We start from the raw sequence: 22,649 nt of genomic DNA, 5'->3' as shown, positions 1-22,649 counted from the left end.
TATATTGCCATTAGAAGTAATGGTTAGTTGTTTCCAGTAGATTAACCTTTTTTGTGGATCCTCCTGATAGTAAGCCAAGGCACATGGGTGCTGCCATTTGTAATGAATATCCTTATCTTGCAGCAGTAATGTGAGTGGGTGAAGTTCACGGCACCTCTTCAGCGTTATAGAGGTAATGTCCTGAAAGATCTCCACTTCATAACAATCCCAATGCATAGTATCATGGGTCCGGGCCCATTGCAAGATCTTTTCTTTCAATTTAAAATCATAGAAGCATGCCACTATGTCCCGGGCCACGTTAGCTTGAGGACGACCCAACGCTCAATGAGCATGGTCCAACAACATAATAGGGGGATCCACTGCTTGATCTTGCTCTTGTAAGATAGTATGTACAATTTTTTTTCCACCACCACTTCTGCATTGTTATATTCGGGGCTCTCCAGTACACCTTAGAAACACAGATTATCCATTCCCTTTAACTGTATCCATGACATCCTATTTGTCTGTCATGGCTGTTTAGATTGTAAGCTCTTTCGAGCAGGGACTGTTTTCTTCTTTGTGAATCTGTCCAGTGCTGTGTGTGTCTGGTAGCGCTATAGAAATAATTAATAGTGAGCTTCCGGCGGAAACATGGCGCTGTAGACAGCTTGCTGCTGCAGCTCCGTAACACCCGATTGCGGCTCGGCATTTTCGCTGCATACTAACCCTCAGGATTGGTCCTCACGCAGCTTCGGAGTGTTTCCTGGTGGTGGGCGGGCTTTTTGCGATACGAGGCACGCAGCGATGGCTTCAAAATCGGTACGCAAGGAGCGGGAGAAGAGCAAGCCGCCCGAGTCCAAGATGGAGGACCACGTGGCTCCCCCGTCGCCGGAGGCTCCTCCTCATGGGTGGCAGCAGTCACATCGGAGGTGCAGGCAGCACTTGAAAGTTCTCTTGGGGATAAGTTGCAGCGCATATTAGACAAACTGGACACCTTGGACCAGCGTTTTGCCTCCCTTACGTCACAGGTTAAGGAGACCCAGCAGAGAGTGAGTGCTACTGAGGACAATGTCCAGCGGCTTACCCAGGAGCAGTCAGCCCACACTACAGCTATGGCTGCGTTGCGAGCCAAGGTGGATGACCTAGAGAACCGGTCCCGCCATAATAACCTCCGCTTTGTGGGTCTGCCTGAGTCGGTGCGGGATGTGGAGCTGGGGGCGCTGTTGGAACGCTGGCTGCCTGAGTCTTTATCTTTATCTTCCTCCTCGGGCCCCTTGCGGGTGGAGAGGGCGCATCGCTTGGGGCAACGGAGAGAGAATGCTGATCGGCCCCGAGTGGTCATCTGCCGTATCCTGAATTATCATCACAAGTTGGAGGTCTTGCGTGCGCTGAGGCAGGGCAAGAAGCTCTTGTATGACAACCGGCCCATCCTTTGCTTTCAGGATTACTCTGCAGAGGTTTCGCAGGCGCGGCGCAGATTTTCACCTTTGTGCTCCTGTCTTATCCAGCGCCACATTGCTTTTTCCTTGCAATACCCGGCTCGCTTGCGGTTGACCCATCTTGGCAGAGCTCATCACTTTGACACCTTGGAGGCCGCGCAACGGTTTGTGCAAGAGATGATGCCAGAGGATCCAGGGCAGGGAGCTGTCGTGGACTGAGGAGACCCCTCTGCTGCTGACTGGACTGTAGTTAGCTTATGGACCTGTGTTTTTCCCACTCCGTTCGAGTGGGGGCATTGAGTCACCTTGAGGGTATGCCTGGCTGGTGTGTGTGTGGATGCGGTGGGGCTTGGCAGGCTTGAAGTGTGGTCCTTTCTTGGGGTTTTCCTTGCGCTTGTTTGGGCCTATTTATGGCCCCTCCTGTTCTTTCTTTCTTGGGGATTAGATGGGTGAGTGTGGTTGAGAGTCGGTGATATGGCTGTGGGGTGCGGGGAGGGGATGGAGGTTTGAGTGCTTTGGGGTAGTTTAGCTGTTGGGGTTGGTTCATTGGTAATGTTGAGAGCTTAGGGGCCTGAGGGCTGGGGGTTATTGTTCCCTGATCCCGTGGGGGGGTGTTCATGGTTTCCTGGAAGTGATGCCCTTTTTGGGGTGTCTTGGGTATGGGTTGGTTGAGGGATGGTGGTGGAGGGGGGTAGAGGGGTGGGGAGGGGGGTGGCTGGGGGGAGTTTGAATGGTTACGGGGATCCTGGGGTTGGGTTCCTTGAGGACTTTTGTGGGGGACGGGTTGGGGATCTGTGTTTGCTTTGGTGGCAGGGGTTTGGCTCGCTTCTTGGGGCAGGAGGCTTTTTGCCACTGGAGGGGTGGTGGCTGGGACGCTCCTCTAGTACTTTACTGGTTCTTTATTTTTGTTCTTTTTTTCTATTGTGGGGACTACTCTGGAATATACATTAACTTCTTGGAATGTTGGGGGGATCCATTCCCCTATTAAGCGCTCAAAAATTTTGCAGCGTTTAAATCGTTCTAAAACCTCCATTGCCTTTTCGCAGGAGACCCGTTTATCCTCAGCGGAACATGCTAAGCTCTGTACCTGGTGGGTGGGTTCCCATTTGGAGGCGCCCGCTGTTGGGGGTAAGGGAGGCGTTATCATTTTGATCCGTAAAGGTCTCTGTCTACAGACCCAGAGAGTGCTCCGCGACCCCAGGGGGCGGTATATTGTTGCCTTAGTGTTGCTCGATAATCGGCCCCTACTACTCTGCAATGTCTTTGCTCCTAACAATCCCCCGGCTAGGTTTTACCGGGGGCTCCGCAACCAACTTTTGCAGTTTGGGGACGTGCCGATGATTGTGGGCGGGGACTTTAATGAGGTACCGGATCCTAAGTTAGACCGCTCTGCTTCTTCTGGCAGAGAGGCTGCCAAAATTTATACTGGTGCCCAGCTCCTGGAATCTACTTTGGGGTTGCTGGATGTTTGGCGGGTGCTACACCCCTTAGAACGGGATTATTCCCATTTATCTAGGGCGCATGGGAAGCTCTCCCGAATCGATTTTATTCTCATTTCTCGCGAATTGCTTCCCCAGGTGTTGGGGGTGGTTATGGGCCCCATTGAGGTTTCTGACCACGCATGGGTGGGACTTCGGTGGACCTGGGGCGCTTCCCCGCTTTCTAGGGGGACCTGGCGGTTTCCGTGTTATCTGTATAGGGATCCTCGCTTTCAGGAGTTTTTGGTGCAGAGGTGGCATGATTTTCAACACAATAATCGGCAGCATCGCGATGATCCCATTCTCTATTGGGAGACAGCTAAGGCTGTTCTACGGGGGGATGTCATTGCTTATATGGCCCGGGAGTCGAAGCTTAAGTATCGGACAGTTCTGGCCTTGGAACGGAAGGCGACTGTGTTGAGGCGTCAATATGGCAGGGCACCTTCTTTCAGGCTTCGCACGCAACTTTTGGAGGTCCAGCAAGAACTGAATGAACTATTGCATCTCCGGGCTATGCGGACGCGGGCATACTTTAAGTTTCACTTATTTCACTTTGCGAACAAGAGCAGCCGGTTGCTGGCCCGAATGGTACATCCGCGGGGCGGACCTGAGAGCGTTTCCGCTCTACGAGACTCCTCTGGGGTGCTGCGCCATCGCCCGGAGGAGATCTGTGAGATTATGCGGGCGTTTTTCGCTGAGGTATATGCGGATCCCGGTGATGAGCTTTTGGATGGGCAGCTCTATCTGGACAGTGTTGACTTGCCCTGTTTATCTCAGAGGGACGCTGCCGCTTTGGATCTTCCCTTTACTGCAGAGGAGGTAGAGTGGGCGATAGGGGTCAGTCCGTTAGGAAAGGTGCTAGGCCCGGATGGGTATAGGAGCGAGTTCTATAAATTATTGATGTCGGAGATAGCGCCAGTGTTGGCTGAGGTTTATAATTTGAGTGTAGCTAAGGGCTTTCTTCCTCGCTACGTGAATTTAGCGTCTATTATTGTTCTCCCGAAGCCCGGTAAGGACCCTCTTTTACCTGAATCGTACCGTCCTATTTCTTTGTTGAATTATGAGGCGAAGCTTTTGGCAAAGATATTGGCTGCCCACCTGGCGCGCGTTTTGCCATCGGTGATCTCGGAGTCTCAGGTGGGGTTTGTGCGGGATCGACCTGTAGCTAAGAACATTTGGCGTATCTTGTTGGCTCTGGAACGGGTGGGAGTGGACGGTAACCCCTCCCTGCTTATTAGTTTTGACACCGAAAAGGCTTTTGATAAAGTGCGGTGGGGTTACCTTTTTGCGGTGCTTAAGACGTACGGACTGGGCCCTTTCTTTTTTGGTGAAATCCAGGCGTTGTATAGTGATCCGGCTGCAAGAATTCTGGTTCATGGGTCCGTATCCGATTTTTTTAATATTCGCAGAGGGACTCGCCAGGGCTGCCCCTTGTCGCCGCTCTTATTTTTGCTCTCTTTAGACCCTCTTCTGCGTGAGCTTCAGGCGAATGTGGATATTAGGGGCTTGGTTCTGGGAGATTCTCATTTCAAACTTGCGGCGTTTACAGACGATCTTTTGGTGTTTTTGACAGATCCGCAGCGTTCCTTACCCGTATTGCTGGAGAGCCTTCGGGAATATGGGGATTTCTCCGGCTTTGCTTTGAATTTCGAGAAATCTGAGGCTTTGGCTTCCTCGGCACAGCTTCAGCAGCTTTGGGGGGACCGTTTTCCGTTGCGCTGGGCCGACTCCTCTTTTCGGTACCTGGGGATCCGATTGACTATGGATGTAGCTCACTTGTATCGCACTAATGTTGATAACCTCCTTGCCGACACTAAGCGGTTTCTGGTCAAATGGCATGCGCTGCCGCTGTCCCTGATGGGTAGAATTCATTTATTTCGTATGGTTGTCTTCCCGAGGTGGCTTTACGTTCTCCAGACTCTTCCCCTCTCTTTGTTGCAGCGGGATGTTCGGTCTCTCACCTCATTGTTGTCCCGGTTCTGTTGGGGAGGGCGGAGACCTAAATTGAAATGGTCGCTGTTGGTGGGGCCTGCCTCTGGGGGAGGTTTGGGGGTGCCCGACATCAGAGTTTACAATCAGGCTTGCTTGCTCCGCCATGTTGGTGATTGGGTGTTGGGCACCTCTTTTTACACTGATCTTTCCATGGAGCGGGATCATTTCTATCCTCTTCATCTTTTGTATCTCCTTCATGCCCCCCTATCTAAATTGCCGAGATCCTGTAAGCGTAGCCTTTTGTTCCGGTCCCTGTGGACGGCGTGGCGCCAGACTCTTCGGTTATGGAATCAGGACCCCCACACTAGTGCCCTATTGCCATTGGTGGGGCACTTAGCTTTCCCTCCGGGGGTTGGACCCTCTGTTTTTGGCCGTTGGAAGGCGCGGGGGGTGGACCAGTTAAGGCATGTTCTGCAGGATGATGGGTCTCTTCTTCCTTCTGCTGCTTTGGTGGGGAGGGGTGTTCCTGAGCTTTCCTTCCTTTTGCTTATTGTCAACTTAGACATTATATGGCTTCCCTCCCGGGGAGTTCCTTGAGGGGGGATTTTGGGGCCAGGTTCTGTACTTTTTTGACAGCGGATCCAGAAACTCGGGTCTCCATTTCCTATTTTCATTGCCAGATTATGGCTCTTCGCCCCCCTAGGGTTTTTCCTGGGATTTTGGAGGCTTGGCAGCGTGACTTGGGCCGGGACTTGGGGGACAATTTTTTGTTGAAGATCCTGAAACGTACTGCGGGCCTGGTATATAGTGCTGAATTACGTGAATGTCACTATCGCACTGTCCTGCGGGCCTATGCTTCCCAATGCCAGGCTTACTATATGGGGTGTATTGGCACTCAGTTATGCATTCGCTGTTCTGCAGAGGTTAACTCTTATTTTCATGGAATCTGGAGTTGTGAGGGGATTCAGGCTTTTTGGAAGGCGCTGGCCTCCTTTTTACAGGGCTTGGTGCGGACACCTGTACCAGTCTCAGTGCTTACTATGTTGTTTGCCCAGTTTTCTTTTATGTCCATGTACGGTACACTTCTTCTGAAAAATTATTTCTTAGTAAATGTTTTATTTTAGGGAAGAAATGTATTTTATGTTGCTGGGTCTCTCCGGAACCCCCTTCCTTTTGGCATTGGAGGAATCGACTTCATGAACTTATGGGCTGGGAGGCCCCGGTTGGCCTGTTCTTCTCGTCGCCGGAGCAGGGACTTTGTTAACACTTGGACTCCATACTTGAACATTTTGTCCCCTGAGAGTCGTAGCCGAATCCTGAACAGACTCCGCCTTTGATTCAGTGTATCTATTTGTCATGGTTGTTCCCTGCTTGTGTACTGTATGTTTCTTTGGGTGGGAGGGGAGGGTGGGGGGTTCTGTGAGGGGGGAGGTTGTTTTGATCGTGGAGGACATCAGAGTCCAGTCCTCCGCGGTGCTTGGGTGAATCGTATATACTGTTTTTGCTGTTGTACTTGCTGTTGTACTTGCTTAATAAAATAGATTTGAACATAGAAATAATTAATAGTAGTAGTAGTAGTAGTCTTCCCCGATTTTCTAGATCTTCAACCTTATAGGTTAATTGAAACATTGCCTGCTTACATTCCTGCAAACCTTGATCACAGTGAGCAATTGAATCACTATGGTCTTCCAGCCGCTTCTCATTATCTGTTACTCACTGCCCCAATTCCGCCAGCTCACTTCACATGTCAGACGCTAGTGTGGTAAGATCTGTGCAGACTTTCTGATTGGTTTTAATTTTGGTCATCCAAAGTTTTAATTCACTTAGAGTGCCAGAGTTCAAGGGCGCTTCTGGCCTGCCTGCCCCAAGAGAAACATTGTTGGCACTCACAATTACAGTGTCTGTTGAGGCCTTTGCCACTGTTTTGCCCACCCGAGTTTGACTGCTTTGCAAATGCAAACTCCGTAAAAGTGGAAACTCGTTTCACTGCCATTTTGCCGAGCGCTGTGTCCAGAATCTGTAGCATGCTCTGGGAAACACTTTTTAGTGCTGGGGCACCGGGAAGAAAAAGCTTGTTTTCGGAGGGTACGCGGAGCACAAAGCTCAGACATCCATCTTAGTAGCTGACGTCACTTCCTCCTAGCTCAAGTATTTCTAGAACATTATTGTATGTTTTTTGTTTCTTGAAGGATTTAGAGTATAAAATTTCTAACTTGAGCTGTATTTTTTTTCTTTAAATTTTGTTTGGAACTAATAATCATAATAATTTATTTTCTTATAATGTGAGCTAGATAGTTTACTATGGTGTATATTACCTCTTTTTATTTTGTGGTTTGTAAATCCATTCTTTAATGTTCTGTGAGAATTGTATGAAGAAAACTGAATAAAGAAAAAGAAATAAATTAGGAAGTTCAACTGCCCATGATCCATACCACGGGTTTGAAGAAAAAGTATAATGTTTTGGTGTTGCTGGATGTTAGGAGATTTCTTCTCCGCTATCTTGAGGTGCCAAATGCTTTCGTCTTTCAGATCATCTTTTTGTACTAACAAATCCTAGCCTCCTGGGGAAGCTGGCTTTTAAGGCTTCCATTTCAAAATGGATTTACATGGTTATTCAGCATACATTGGGTGTGCTAAGCAACAACTGATTTCTTTGAGAGCACACTCTACGAAGAGTGTGGCTTCTTCATGGGTGAGGTCCAGGGCAGTTCCACCTGAGGAGATTTATAGGGTGGCTATGAGGTCCACCCTCTATACTTTTACATAGTTTTATAGTGTGGATATAGCGGCATGTCTGGATACCACATTTGGGACATCGGTGCTAGCAGCAGGCTTTTTTGCCCTACCCTAGACTTGGGACTGCTTTGGTAAGTCCCACTGGTTCAAGACTCATATACCTTTATGCAGTAGAAGGGAAGATTAGGTTCTTACCTCGATAATCTTCTTTCTCGTAGAAAGGCATATGAGTCTTGAAGGGCCTCCCTGTTAAATTTCAATTAGCTTTCTTTCTGTCTCAGACACATGTTTTTCAAAATTCTTGTTCTCATGTCATGCAGGTCCAAGAAGTGATGAGATTTCTGTTGCAAAAAGGCATATGAGAGACTGAAAACTGTATAAGTGTTAGTGCTGGTTGCATTGAGAACTGTATAAGTGTTAGTGCTGGCTTGCTCAGTCTCACCTTGTTTTCTGTTATGTTTCTATTGGTATAGGTTTAATTAATTGTAATTGTGTTTTAGCTTTGTTGCATTGAGAACTGTATAAGTGTTAGTGCTGGCTTCAAGTTTCAAGTTTAAGTTTCAAGTTTATTAAAATTTTGATTTACACGCAATATCAAATATTTTCAATGCGTATCACAAAAATAAAATTGGGAGCTAAATAAAATCATTTGAACAATAGACATAAAAACATATCCATAGACGATTAATAATACATAAGGAATACAGGGATAAAACTACATTTGTTTAAAGTAAAAAACCAAAAGAAAAACATCTTAGGGAAGAGCAACATCAGGAAGATTATTTAAAAACAAAACAAAAAAATAAAACATTCGTATTTAAGTGAAACTTGGGCTAAAAATACATATTTAAAAGAAGACTTAATCTAAGAGTAAGTAGGAAGAGCATAAGAAGAAAAAAGATTATCTAATTTAAGATTCAAATGCATCTTTATAAAGATAGCTTTTTAATTTACTTTTAAATTTTTCTAGAGAGGTTTCGGCGCGCAGAAAAATTGGAAGTTTGTTCCAAAGCTGAGGTCCCAAAATAGAAAAGGTTGTAGTTCTTCTAGTGCCTATTACTTTTAATGATGGAATGGTTAGCAAGTATTGATCTGCTGATCTAAGAGATCTAGCTTGGAAATATGGTATTAAGTACCGATATAAGAATATTGGGGTATTAGTTTTCTGAATTTTAAATGTAAGCAACGCAATTTTGTATGTTATTCTATGTGAAATTGGTAGCCAGTGTGCGTCTCGCAGAAGAGGGATGACATGATCATATTTTTTTGAGTTTGTAATAATTTTTATTGCAGTGTTTTGTATAATTTGTAACCTTCGTATTTCTTTCTGTGTTATGCCTTGGTGTTTTCTATTATGTTTCTATTGGTATAGGTTTAATTAATTGTAATCGTTTCAAAGCAGGGCAGACTTAGCTTTGTCAGGGTGTTCCCATGCCCCCTCTTTATTTTTTCTTTTACACTGGTTATCAACTGCTTTGGTATGGACTGAGGAGAAACAGCTCAGCCCAGTGATGCAGGAGGCAGAGTCAAATAATGTATATGACACCTACACAAACGTACAAGTAGATATGAATAACCCATTGGTTCAAGATCTTTCTATTAGAAAGATTATTGAGGTAAGAACCTAATCTTCCTTTCCAATTGGGGCTTCACCAATAACTTGTACAAGGGCATTAACACCTCACTTTTTCTGTTGGTAATTCCTCTCTTTATGCATTCTAGCATTCTGACTTTGTCAAATTGGGTCCTGTCTGCCTTTGAGCAAGTGTAAAATCTGATGTAGGAATTTGCCTCCATGCATGTATATTCCTGTTGTAAAAGGGGGAATATATGTGAACATTTAATCCTGTTTAAGCCACACCCTCTTGAGATAGCAGCTTTCTAACATTGACGGTAAGTAACACATGAATATATTTCTAAAATAATGTGTACATAAAATTTGGTATTTTCACAGAGACAATTGCTCACCCTGGCACCTTAATAGAAGATGGGGAAGGGCTGCAAAGTGGTAGTGTGTGGCTTGTCATCTGTTGGAAAAACTGCAATTCTTGAACAGCTGCTTTATGGGAATCACATAGTTGGTAAGATTTCCATTTAAACTCTAAACAGTTTCCTCTTTGTGGACTACACTTCTCCCTCCATATACACAGGGGTTAGGGGCAGAGCCGGCCTGTGAATATTGAAAAACCACAAATAACTTTTAAGGCCGATTCTGACCTACCCCTGCCTCCCTCCTGCATCCCGGACCTCTTCCCTGCCTCCCTCCTGCATCCTGGACCTCTCCCCTGCCTCCCGGACCTCCCCAGACCTTACTGGTAGTCTAGTGGTGAAGTGGGGCAGGAGCTATCTTCCTACACTCCTGTCCCATGCAGAGCTGTCATCAAAAATGGCTACCGTGAGTTCCTGTTGTAGTCTCGTGAAACCATGGGAACTCATGGCAGCCATTTTTGATGACAGCTCTGCACGGGGCAGGAGTGTTGGAAGATCGCTCCTGCCCCGCATCACCGCTAGATCACCAGGTAAGGTCTTGGGAGGTCCGGGACGCAGGAGGGAGGCGGGGGATGGATCGTTGGAAAAAACGCGAATAACCAAATTCGCAAATACTAAATCCACGAATTTGGTGGGGGAAGTGTATAAGCTTTTATATTTAACTACCAATGGCAGATTTTGAACAAATAGTGCTTCTAACAAACATAGCTGTTTGAACTGTGAGGACTTGAGATCAGATTCTTGAGGTTAATTCCCTCCCACCCACCCCAAGGCAGAACTTTTTTGGCTCTTCAGCCAATCAGGATCAGGGCATTGCTTTGGTAGGATTTTTCTGTTCTTTCTATTTTCTTATAGGTGTAAGTACTTCTGCAACCACAATATGACTGGTAAACATCATGTTACCAAAGTTGCTGCTCAGCTTCTGCCTCTGTACAGACAGGGAAAATGCTTGAAGTACCTGTATGTAAACCACTTTGAGTGTGGTTGCAAAACTATAAAAAGGATGGTATACAAGTCCCAATCCCTATCTGAAAATGTTACCCAGGTAGAAGGAGTGGCTCCATGTGCAAGCTGTCTTTAGCTTGAATCCCTCATGAAGGAAATAAAGGAACTGAGAGAGGAGGTGGCAAGACTGAGAAGCATCCCTAAGAATGAGAGGTACATTGATGAAATGGTCCATGAGGTGTCAAAAATTTCCAGCAGTAGGGAAGAAGAAGCTGTGCTGAGGGGAGACAGTTGGACTCAGATTACGGAACCCTCCAAGATTGGTACTGTGACTCCACCTGCCCTTGAACTGAAGAACTGAAATGCTGCTGTGGAAGTGGAGGAGATGAGAGCATTCCAGGAAGAGGAAGGACCAAAGCTTGAAATCCCCCAAAAATTGCTGGATCCATGACCACTAGGAGGTGTAAGGTAGTAATGGTTGGCGATTCCCTTCTGAGGGGTACAGAAGTGCCCATCTGCAGACCAGACATGATGTTCTGAGAGGTATGCTGTCTGCCTGGTGCCAAAATCCAAGATGTTACAGAGAGATTGCCAAGACTCACCAAGCCTGATGACTATTATGCGATGCTGCTCATCCATGTTGGCACTAATGATACTGCCAGGTACCCCTGCAAACGTATCAAAAGGAACTTCATGGCTCTGGGAGAGAAGGTTAACCAGTCAGGTGCTGAGGAAGGGTCCTTTGTCCCCCATGAAATGCAACTCTTATTAACCACTGATGTCAAGACTTTATATACAGGCCTGTCCTGTATTTCAACTTTAATTTTCAACCTGCTTAAGTTTCATTTGCCAAAAAACAGACTAAGGCCCTGCTGGAGGCTAGGGCTCTGCTGGAACAATCCTGTGATCAAGAATATGTGAAAGTTGCAGATAACGTTTTTGGTATAGGCAAGTACAAAATAACAAGCCTGCATATGAACTACAGGTGTCAGGATTGAACCCGACACAGAATAATACAGAAAAACAACTAGCCATTCTGCCAACAACCTGCCAAATAAGGGAAGTCAGAACAACAGGAAAAACTGTGGAATCTTGAAAGGATTGCCCTTTATGGATAAGGGCAGCTATGAGAACCAGGAGATGATAGGACAGGGCAGATAGTAACATATTTTGCAATATGATAAGATGAGCATTGATTGACACAAAAGGGAAATGTGTAACCATGAGTAAAGATTATAAAAATTGCTGAAATTCCTGCTTTAGGCAGAAATTACTTTTTACAGCTAGATATTTTTGCCTGGGAATCTACCTGTATGATCTCTTCAATGTATTCCCATTGAGACAATATATTTTGTTAATATGCTTTTGCTGTTATACTTTTATACTGTGCTCAAATAAAATATTGTCTGACTTTGCCAATACAGTGCACGTCTGTGTGGTTCTTGAAGTCAGCTAGTGAGGGGCTTGGCAGTGGCTCATAAGTGTGCAGGTGGTATTCTCGTCCATCCTCCCTGTCGAGGGTAAGGGCCAGATCAGAGAAGCACGCATCCTGGGGATGAATTCATGGTTACGTGAATGGTGTCATTGAGAGTGTTTTGACTTTCTGGACCATGGGATGATTTTCCAAGGGCTGTTGAGCAGAGATGGTATACATCTATCAAAGACGGGAAGAAGTGTCTTTGGCGGCAGACTGGCTAATCTACTGTAGTGGGCTTTAAACTAGAAGTGATGGAGCAGGATGATTAAAACCCCTGGGTGAGAATAAGCTCTCAGGTAAGTAAATCACTGAATACCTCTATACGGATGGAAAAAGGGGGCGATGTCTGGAAAGCAGTATATACTAATGCTCGAATATGGGAAACAAGATTCTGGATCTAGAAGCTGTGATAGAAGAAGATGAGTTGGATATAGTGGCGATCACAGAGACATGGTTCACAGAGAACCATGACTAGGATGTAGGTATACCAGGCTATAATCTGTTCAGAAAAGACAGGGTAGGAAAAAAAGGAAGGGGAGTAGCATTATATGTTAAAGATCATATTAAAGCCGCACAATTGCAGGATCTGTAGGGCAAGGAAGATTCACTGTGGATCAATTTGGAAAGAGGGAATTGTAAATATATTTACATTGGTGTGATATACAGGCTTTTTTCACATATGAAAGTAGTGGACAAAGATTTAATAGTAGACATTTAGGCCCTGATTCTGTATAGGACGCCTGGGAGAGGTGTCCTATACAGTATCGGGCCTACACTAACCCCGATTCTGTAACCGGCGTCCATGTTACAGACGCCGGTTAGAGAATCAGGTTAGATTAGACACGGCCGCTACACTTATCGCGGCAAAGGATAAGTATAGCGGTCGCCTGGCCGATCGCCGGCAGGAGGGTGCCCAACCCCTCGTGCTGGAACGCCGCCCCCCAAACTCCCAATCGCTGGCAGGAGGGCGCCCAACCCCTCCTGCCATAATGCCGCCCCCCCAAACTCCCAATCCCCAGCAGGAGGGTGCCCAATCCCTCCTGCCGGAACGCCGCCCCGTTGGGCACCCTCCTGCCGGCAACTGGCCAGGCGGCCGCTATACTTATCCTTTGTTGCGATAAGTGTAGCGGCCGTGTCTAATCTAACCTGATTCTCTAACCGGCGTCTGTAACATGGACGCCGGTTACAGAATCGGGGTTAGTGTAGGCCCGATACTGTATAGGACACCTCTCCCGGGCATCCTATACAGAATCAGGGCCTAAATGTCTACTATTAAATCTTTGTCCACTATTTCCATATGTGAAAAAAGCCTATCGCCGGCAGGCAGGTGCCCAACCCCTCCTGCCGGAACGCTACCCCCCACAAACTCCCAATCGCCGACAGGAGGGTGCCCAACCCCTCCTGCCGGAACGCCGCCCCACAAACACCCAATCGCCGGCAGTAAGGTGCCCAACCCCTCCTGCCGGAACCCTACCCCCCAAACTCCCAATCGCCGGCAGGAGGGTGCCCAACCCCTCCTGCCGGAACGCCGCCCTCCCAATCGCCGGCAGAAGGGTGCCCAACCCCTCCTGCTGGAAAGCCAGACCCCCTCTGGCCCCCCATGCTAAAGACCTCCCCACCATGACTCTCCTAACCTCCCCCCCAACTAACCTTTAAATGTTGGTCGGTTGAACGGGTCTTTCTGCCGTCCAGCCGACAGGCCCGCCTCGTCAAAATGAGACAGGCCTGCCCCTTCCCGGCCCATCCCCGCTAAGTCTAAGGCCTGATTGGCCCAGGCTCTAGAAGCCTGGACCAATCAGGCCTTAGGCCTAGCGGGTCCGCCCATCCCCACTAATCCTAAGGCTTTCAATGCTTCAGCCGCGTGGAGAGGAGCAGCGAGGCAGTGAAAGTCGCGTTGTGAGGAGCAGCGAGGCAGAGGAAGCACAAGCAAGCAGGGAAGATCAGGAGAGAGCTACCAGCGGCGGCGGAGAGGAGCGGGTAGCGGCGAGAGGAAGCTCCGCCCACTCCCTCCGTATCATCAGCGTCATCGACCCGACTCCCCCTTAACAGGAAGGGAGCCAGGGCGCGAAGGCCACTTCAGCCGCGTGGAGAGGAGCAGCGAGGCAGTGAAAGTCGCGTTGTGAGGAGCAGCGAGGCAGAGGAAGCACAAGCAAGCAGGGAAGATCAGGAGAGAGCTACCAGCGGCGGCGGAGAGGAGCGGGTAGCGGCGAGAGGAAGCTCCGCCCACCCCCTCCGCATCATCAGCGTCATCGACCCGACTCCCCCTTAACAGGAAGGGAGCCAACGGCGCGCGGCCGTTCGGCGTGCGGCGAAGGCGAGCGGCAAAGGCGCTCGCCTTAGCGAGTGCGCCTTCGCGAAGGAGCCGTAAGAAGGAGCCAGGAAGTTAGGTCGCCCAAAAGAAAGACCAAAAGCATAAGTTACAAGGCTTTCTTACCTAGCCACACAGCAGGGAACACTTCTTTCACACCACATTCTTAGAACACACCTAAAACAAGCACTCACCTAAAACACCCAAAGCACAGCAGCACAAACAGACTCACTACTAACTAGAAGACAACAACAGGAAGTTAGGTCACACACAACCGACAGAAACAGAAGATTCACATACAGCCCAGACTTCAGAAGGGAAATGATCGCCCACGGTACCCAGAAGATGGGCTTTCCAGTCTTCTGCATTGACTGCAATATGTATGACTACCTCCCCTCGGGGACTAGGGCATACGTTTGCGGTCGGTGCAGAGAACTGGATAGCCTGAAACAACAAGTTCGTTTGCTGGAGGGAACAGTGAGAGAACTGGAAGAACTCCTCACCTGTAAAGAAGAAGAACCCAGCAAGCAGGAGACATCTAGTGCCAGCGAAGAGATCGAGGAACTTGAGAAATTCATCGAGGAAGCCCACCAGCAACATGTGGAAGTCCCAGGGTTGGACAGCTGTACCCGAACTACCCAGGAAGAAGGCCATGGTGATATGGGCGGAGATACCACTACAATTGATGAAGAGTCTGCAGCTGAGGTTGGGGATGTGCCAAAGAAGAAAGAAGACAGGACCTACACCATGGACGTGGACTTGCGACCCCCAAGAAACCCTCGAATAGAGAAGATAGGGATCATTGTTGGAGATTCCATTATACGCAATGTAGACAGCCACATTGCAGGAGGAAGAGAAGACAGACTGGTCACCTGCCTGCCCAGAGCAAGAGTGAAGGATGTGGCTGGCAGGATCATCAGGATCATAGACAGCGCAGAAGGGAAGGACACTGCGGTACTTATCCACGTGGGAACCAACAACGTGAGCGGACGGAAGTACGATAGGGAGGATATGAAGAACCAGCTCCGCTCACTTGGAAGAAAACTGAAGGTCAGGGAGGTGACAGTGGCATTTTCTGAGATCCTCCCGGTACCGAGAGCAGATGCGAAGAGGCAAGATGAGCTGCGAGAAATCAACGCCTGGATGAGACGATGGTGCGAGGAAGAAGGGTTTGACTTCGTGCGCAACTGGACGACGTTCTGGGGAAGGAGCAGGTACTATAGGAAGGACGGATTACACCTCACCAAAGAAGGGGCGAGAATATTGGCTGGAAACATGAAGAAGATCATTGAGAAGACTTTAAACTGAAGATCAGGGGAGAGCGGACAGTCGACAACCAGTTGATGGCCCGGACAGCAGGAAATAAGGACATCCGCTCAGATGAAGAGGAAGAACTCGACGCAAATGAGGGAGACAACAATGGAGCGCAAATAGATGCAGTAAAAGATACAATAAGGCATGTGAAGCCCAGAAAATCTAAGAAGGCAACACAAAGGGAGCTTAAATGTATGTACACGAATGCCAGAAGCCTGAGAAATAAAATGGGGGAGTTGGAAACACTAGCTAGATGCGAAGAAATAGATATCATTGGCATAACAGAAACATGGTGGGACGAGGAAAATGAATGGGATACAGTACTACAGGGATACAAGCTTTACAGAAGAGACAGAACAGGGCAGAAAGGGGGAGGCATTGCCCTATATGTCCAGGAAGGAGTAGAATCTACTGGAGAAGGGAAGGCGGAGGAGAAAACGAAACTGGAGTCCCTCTGGGTAAAGATCCCCAGACAAAACGGAGCAGACATAAAAATAGGTCTCTACTATCGACCTCCAGGTCAGACGGAGGAAACAGACTCGGATATGATAGATGAAATAAGACATGAATGTAGGACGGGCAATGTAACTATCATGGGAGACTTCAATTTCCCAGGAATAGACTGGAACCTAGTAACCTCAAGCTGCGGCAAAGAAATAAAGTTCCTGGAAATGATGGGAGACTGCTTCCTAGAACAAATGGTAGGAGAACCGACAAGAGGAAACGCCACCTTGGACTTAGTCCTAGATGGCATAACTGGGCAAACCAAAGATGTAGAAGTCACGGTCCCGCTAGGAACGAGCGACCACAGTATGATCTATTTTAAACTCGACATCGGGAAGGGGAAGCGAACTAAGACCCTAACCAAGACCTTCAACTTTAAAAAAGGAAGATACGATAGCATGAGAGCCATGGTAAGAAAACGGATCAAGAAAAGGATATCCAAAATCGAAACGGTAGAACAAGCATGGTCCCTACTAAAAAAAACTATCACCGAAGCACAGAATCTATACATCCCGCAGATAGCCAAAGGAAGGAAAACTAAAGCCAAAAAAGAACCAGCTTGGCTAACCAAAGAGGTGAAGGATGCAGTTAGGGAAAAGAAAGACTCGTTCAAAAAATGGAAGCGTGAGAAAACAACTGAGGCTTGGAACAGTCATAAAGACGACCAGAAGAAGTGCCACAAGGCTGTGAGAGAAGCTAAAAGGGCCTATGAGGAAAAGATAGCCCAAGAGGCCAAAAACTTCAAACCATTTTTTAGATATGTTAAAGGGAAAAAACCTGCAAAGGAGACAGTGGGCCCTCTCGACGACCAAGGAAGAAAAGGATACATCAAAGAGGACAAACAGATTGCAGACAGATTAAATTCCTTCTTTGCTTCTGTCTTTACCAAGGAAGACACCACATCGATACCCAAAACAGTGAAAGTATTCAAGGGGGAAATAGAGGAGAGCCTCACCACAGTGAAGGTGGATCTGGACCAGGTATACTATCAGATTGACAAACTAAAAAGTGACAAATCCCCTGGCCCAGACGGAATTCACCCGAGAGTATTAAAAGAACTAAAGGTGGAAATCGGAGAACTACTGCAAACCCTCGCTAACTTGTCAGTTATAACCGGACAGATACCAGAAGACTGGAAGATAGCGAACGTAATACCAATCTTCAAAAAAGGATCAAGGGGAGAACCGGGAAACTATAGACCAGTGAGTCTCACATCGGTCCCTGGGAAAATGGTTGAGGCTTTGATTAAAGACAGCATTGTACAGCACCTGGATAACCATGACCTGCTGAGAGGTAGTCAGCATGGCTTCAGGAAAGGGAAGTCATGCTTGACAAACTTACTTCAGTTTTTCGAGGGAGTGAACAAACAAGTCGATAGCGGAGAACCGGTTGACATAATATACTTGGACTTCCAGAAAGCGTTCGACAAAGTACCTCATGCGAGACTTCTCAAGAAACTACAAAGTCATGGAATAGAAGGGGATATACTGAGATGGATAGGAAAATGGCTAGAAAACAGAAGACAAAGAGTGGGCATAAATGGGAAGTACTCAGACTGGAAGAAAGTAACTAGCGGTGTGCCTCAGGGCTCAGTTCTTGGGCCTATCTTATTCAATATCTTCGTAAATGACCTGGAAGAAGAAACGACCAGTGCTATCATCAAGTTTGCAGATGACACAAAACTATGCCGAGCAATCAGGTCACAAAAAGACAGCGAAGAACTCCAGAGAGATTTGAAGCAACTTGAGAGATGGGCAGAAAATTGGCAGATGAGTTTTAATGTAGAAAAATGCAAAGTGATGCACCTGGGCAGTAAAAACAAGGAGCATGGGTACAAACTGTTAGGTATAACATTGGGGAAGAGCGATCAAGAAAAAGACCTGGGAGTACTGATAGATAGAACCCTGAAGCCATCGGCTCAATGTGCAGCGGCGGCAAAGAAAGCTAACAGGATGTTAGGCATGATAAAGAAAGGAATCACGAGTAGATCAAGGGAGGTCATAATGCCGCTTTATAGAGCAATGGTCAGACCACACCTGGAATACTGTGTCCAACACTGGTCTCCATACCTGAAGAAGGATATAACACTACTGGAGAGGGTGCAGAGGAGAGCGACGAAGCTACTAAAAGGTATGGAGAACTTGAGCTACAAAGATCGCCTCAGAAAACTGGGACTATTCACCCTTGAGAAGAGAAGACTGAGAGGGGATCTGATAGAGACTTTTAAATTGCTAAAAGGAATTGACATAATGGAGCAAGCTCACTCACCAACAGGGGGAAAGGATGGTGAGCAAGAAACAGCGTTATTCACATTGGCAAATGTAACCCAGTCTCGGACCAGAGGTCATGGCCTGAAGCTGAGAGGGGACACGGCCAAGACAAACGTCAGAAAGTTCTGCTTCACACAGCGAGTGGTGAACGCCTGGAACTCTCTCCCGAAAGAGCTGGTGGAGGAAACCACCGTTCTAGGATTTAAGGGAAAATTGGACGCACATCTTCTTGCAGAAGACATTGAGGGATACGAGTGACATTGTATTCGCCAGGGTGTGCCTGGCTGGGCCTCCGCGTGTGCGGAACGCCGGACTAGATGGACCCCGGGTCTGATCCGGTGCAGGCATTTCTTATGTTCTTATGTTCTTATGTTCTTATTCATTGGGGAAATCCTGAAAACCCGACTGGATTGCGGCCCTCAAGGAGGGACTTTGAGACCCATGATCTAGTGCCATTCAAATTAACCAAGATTAAACCGAGTTGCCACACAGCTATCATTTGAAGTGGTAAAGAGAATTTTTATTTTATTTTAATAAAATACTGTGCAATTCAGTACTGTCCATAGCATAGTCCTATACTTAAATCCCTGCTGTAAAATTCAGAGGGAACTTGTCTACCAGTAGTGTTGTGTTTGCAGGTGTATTTTTGTCACTTGCTTATAGGCTAGGGAGCTGATGCTGGATATACAATTTCTTTAGGAAAAATATAACCTGTTTAGCAAACATGGGGGTAGGCATTCAGTATGGAACAGTGCTGTAAGCTCTTGCTGAAATGTTACAAAATGAAACAGCTGTCTAAAAAATCCTCTGGGTATCCTGTAATTATCTCTACAGTATTGGAAAGCTAATGGCAAATAATTAAGGATCCCACTGAAATGAGCTAATCACCATTTTTATTAGTCAAGCCTCAGGCCTTTCAAACTCTAGCAAACCAGCTGTGAACTGTAATAAAATAATTCCAGAGAAGATTGTTTTTCATTCATGTTCTTCATCCTATATTTTAATATCATTTATTTTTACAGAAACAATTTGTTTTAGTGCCAAGAGAACCTGTGCCATTGCTGCAATTAAGACTTGCTCTAACATGGTCTGCAAAGGAAAGGTCTTTTGGATGTATATATTTTTTTTCTTAATTGCCAGTTTTCATGCTAAAACTGCTAGGATATAAATAATGGATCTGACCCATAATGCATTCCATAAATATGTTGAGCCATTTGAAGCTCATGAGAATACTGATACTGAAGAATGGTTTTCTTTGCATTGGCTTTCCTTTTCTCCTCATCTCTTGACTCTGGCTTGCACCTTGTATTGTACTTGTTTACTATGGCAGTACAAGATCGTGGGAATTTACCTTTTTATTCAGGTTTGTTTATATATTTTTAGCCCTGCAGTTTTGTTGTCCTCCTCTGCACATCTGTTGTCATCCAAATCAGCCTCTGTTGGGCTATGGTACCATGTGACTTAGGGGTCTTTTATTAAGGTGTGCTAATGGATTTAGCTCAGGCTAACAATTCGTGTACGTTAAATGCTCCGTAGGTCATTGCATACCTATGAGCTGCATAGCATTTAATGCACATTTTGAGGGGGTGCTGAAAGTTCTCAGCCCAACCAAAAAGGGAATGACGTGGAGCCATGAAACTTTTGAAATATTCCACATATTCACCCCTAAGCTCAACACACTTGGCACATTGTGTCTGAAGTTTCTGTAACCCTTCCAAAAAATAGTCTGATGTCTGGTCACTGAGATACGGCTCCGCTGCTGCAATCACCTCTGAATCACTCAAACTGTCACCCTTTTAAACTCTTTTTAAGGTTTAAATACAGAAAATAGTCAGATGGAGCAAGATCTGGTGAGTAGGGTGGATGGTCTATGCCAGGGAACTCAAAGTCCCTCCTTGAGGGCCGCAATCCAGTCGGGTTTACAGGATTTCCCCAATGAACATGCATGAGATCTATGTGCATGCACTGCTTTCAATTCATATTCATTGGGGAAATCCTGAAAACCCAACAGGATTGCGGCCCTCAAGGAGGGACTTTGAGATTCCTGGTCTATGCACTGAAACCCCAACTGTGTCAAAACATCCGTCGTTTTGCCAGCCTTGTGAGCACTTGCATTGTCTTGCAAAAAAAAAAGAACTGTTTTCCGCAGCTTCCCTTTCCTTTTTTCTTTTAATGCCTCATTTAATCAGCACAGCAAGTTACAGTAGTATTCTGCATTAACTGTTTGACCCCTTGGAAGAGAGTCAGTCATTATAGCACCTTCCTGATCCCAAAACACTGTGGCCATGACCTTTCCTGCTGATGTTTGGGTCTTGAGTTTCTTTGGCCTTGAAGAACCTGAGTGCTGCCATTGCAGGATCATAGTGGTGTAACAATGTTTAATCAACAGTAACGAGTTGTTCTAAAAAGTTGGCATCAGCTCGCTGAAAATGCTGTAAAATCAGCTTAGAAGTGTCCATTCAAAGTCATTTCTTGTCAGCATTCAAACATTTGGGCACCTACTTGGCTGACAACTTCTGCATACCCAGCTGCTTGTGGATTATACACCAAACAAGTTCCAAGGATATCTGCAATATCAGGAATTGTTTTAGCCAATAAAATACTGTGCTAATCTGCCAAAATCAGTTTATGGACATAATCAACAATTTCAGGAGTTGACACCGTTTGAGGCCTCGCAGACCTTGCTGCATCTTTGGTCTCAAAATCTCCATGCTGAAAGTTTGCACACCACTTCACTGTGGAGTATGATGGGCATTTGTTACTCAGTGTTTACATCATACATTCATGGATTTCCTTTGGAGTTTTCTTCTGCAGGAATAGGAACTTCCTGATGGCTCAGGGTTCCCCACTTGAAAATTCCACACTTTTCGTTGACATGATTCAATCAATGCTCTGAAACAATGTCAAAACATAGCATTACGATGCTGCAAATTGGCACTTTGCAAAATATTACATTTTTCACACCATAAGATGCACTTTTTCCCCCCCAAAAAGTGGGTGGAAATGTCTGTGCGTCTTATGGAGCGAATAACAATATTTTAACACCCCCGGTACCTTTAAATTATGGTGGTCCAGCGGTGTATCGGCAGGAATGAGCTTTCTGCGCTCCTGCCCCTCCCTCGCTGGACAGCTGCCTTCTCATTATCTCGGGGCCAGTGGCACACAAGACAGGAATGAGCTTTTTGTGCTCTGGCCTGGCCCCGTGCTGCTTCCTGAATGGCTGCTGTCAGTTCTCGCGAGTCCCTCTCCTCTTATCTGACCCTTTCCTCTTATCTCAGATCTGCCATCTGGTCACCAGTTGCATTCTTACAGGCAAGACAATAGGAGCTAGTCTTTTCTGCTCATGCTTCATTTTTCTTCTGCTCGGTATATTTTTATGCTTTTTTGCATTTTCGTGCTGCAGAGGTTCCCCGTGGGGACAGTTCTGGCTGCGGGAGATCAGACTTTGTGGATAAAGTCTGTTTCCAAAGGGTTGACTACCTTGCAGTGCACCTCCTGGACAGCCTGCATCTTCAGATCAGGGACTCGGGGACTGTTTCCTTGGGAGCTGGCTCACCCCAGGTTCGTCCACTAGTGGGTTTGAGTGGCTCCATAGAGGTGTACCTTGGATCGGAGCAGATTGCATTCCTCCACCAGGTTGCATGCGTGGTATGTTCCATGGGTGGTGGAGGTTCCTGGCCATTGGAATCAGGCCAGAGGGGCAATCAGAAGACCAGTAGTCCAGTTTGCAAGGCTTGAAAATTGAGGCAAAGGATCTCCCTGTAAGCTGTTTCAGATTCCTTTACTTCAGCTCCCAGCACCACAAGGCACAGTGAGTACAGGGCGACTGCCTGTCATAGTGATTTTAGGGGGGGTCTTAGAAAATAGTTTTTAGGTAGTTTGGGAGTTAGCCCAAGTCCCCCATCCCTAAAATCCTAAAATCACTGTGTTTTGGGGGCTTCTGTGCTTTTCCTAGGCTGTTTTTCTTTGAAAATTGTGGCCATCTTGGATTTTCCCAATCTGAATTTAAGGTTAATTTTTGCCTCTACAAGCTTCTTTTTGGAAGAAAATCACTCAGATGGACTCCTCAGGGCAGGATACTTCAGATTCATTCCCTGTTTGTGGTGGATGACTGTTGGACGAGCAGCCGTGTTCTGTAGCGCAGGAGGGGGGCTTGGTTTCATCAGTCCTAGGTCCCTCCATCCCTTTAGGGGTCCTGTCACTAACTCCAGCCAGGGCCAGTCCAAAAAGTTAAAATTGGCCCTAGGGGACAGCACGCTTGTGGTCCCGGTGAAGCGC

General features: G+C 46.7%; 1 protein-coding gene across 4 annotated transcripts in view; it reads left to right on the top strand.

The window, feature by feature from the left end:
• Positions 1 to 22,649, top strand: part of LOC117353714 (NF-kappa-B inhibitor-interacting Ras-like protein 1) — a 56,852-nt gene that overhangs the window by 9,489 nt on the left and 24,714 nt on the right. For all 4 annotated transcript variants that reach the window (XM_033929949.1, XM_033929950.1, XM_033929948.1 and 1 more), the window contains exon 2: positions 9,519 to 9,645. In XM_033929949.1, coding sequence (XP_033785840.1) covers positions 9,552 to 9,645 — 94 coding nt within the window. In that variant the 5' untranslated portion in view covers positions 9,519 to 9,551. The remainder of the gene's footprint in view (positions 1 to 9,518; positions 9,646 to 22,649) is intronic.

The sequence above is a fragment of the Geotrypetes seraphini genome, chromosome 2, assembly GCF_902459505.1.
Source record: "Geotrypetes seraphini chromosome 2, aGeoSer1.1, whole genome shotgun sequence".
NCBI lineage: Eukaryota > Metazoa > Chordata > Amphibia > Gymnophiona > Dermophiidae > Geotrypetes > Geotrypetes seraphini.
Note: the sequence above shows the minus strand (reverse complement) of the source record. Positions and strands in the feature narration are given on the sequence as shown.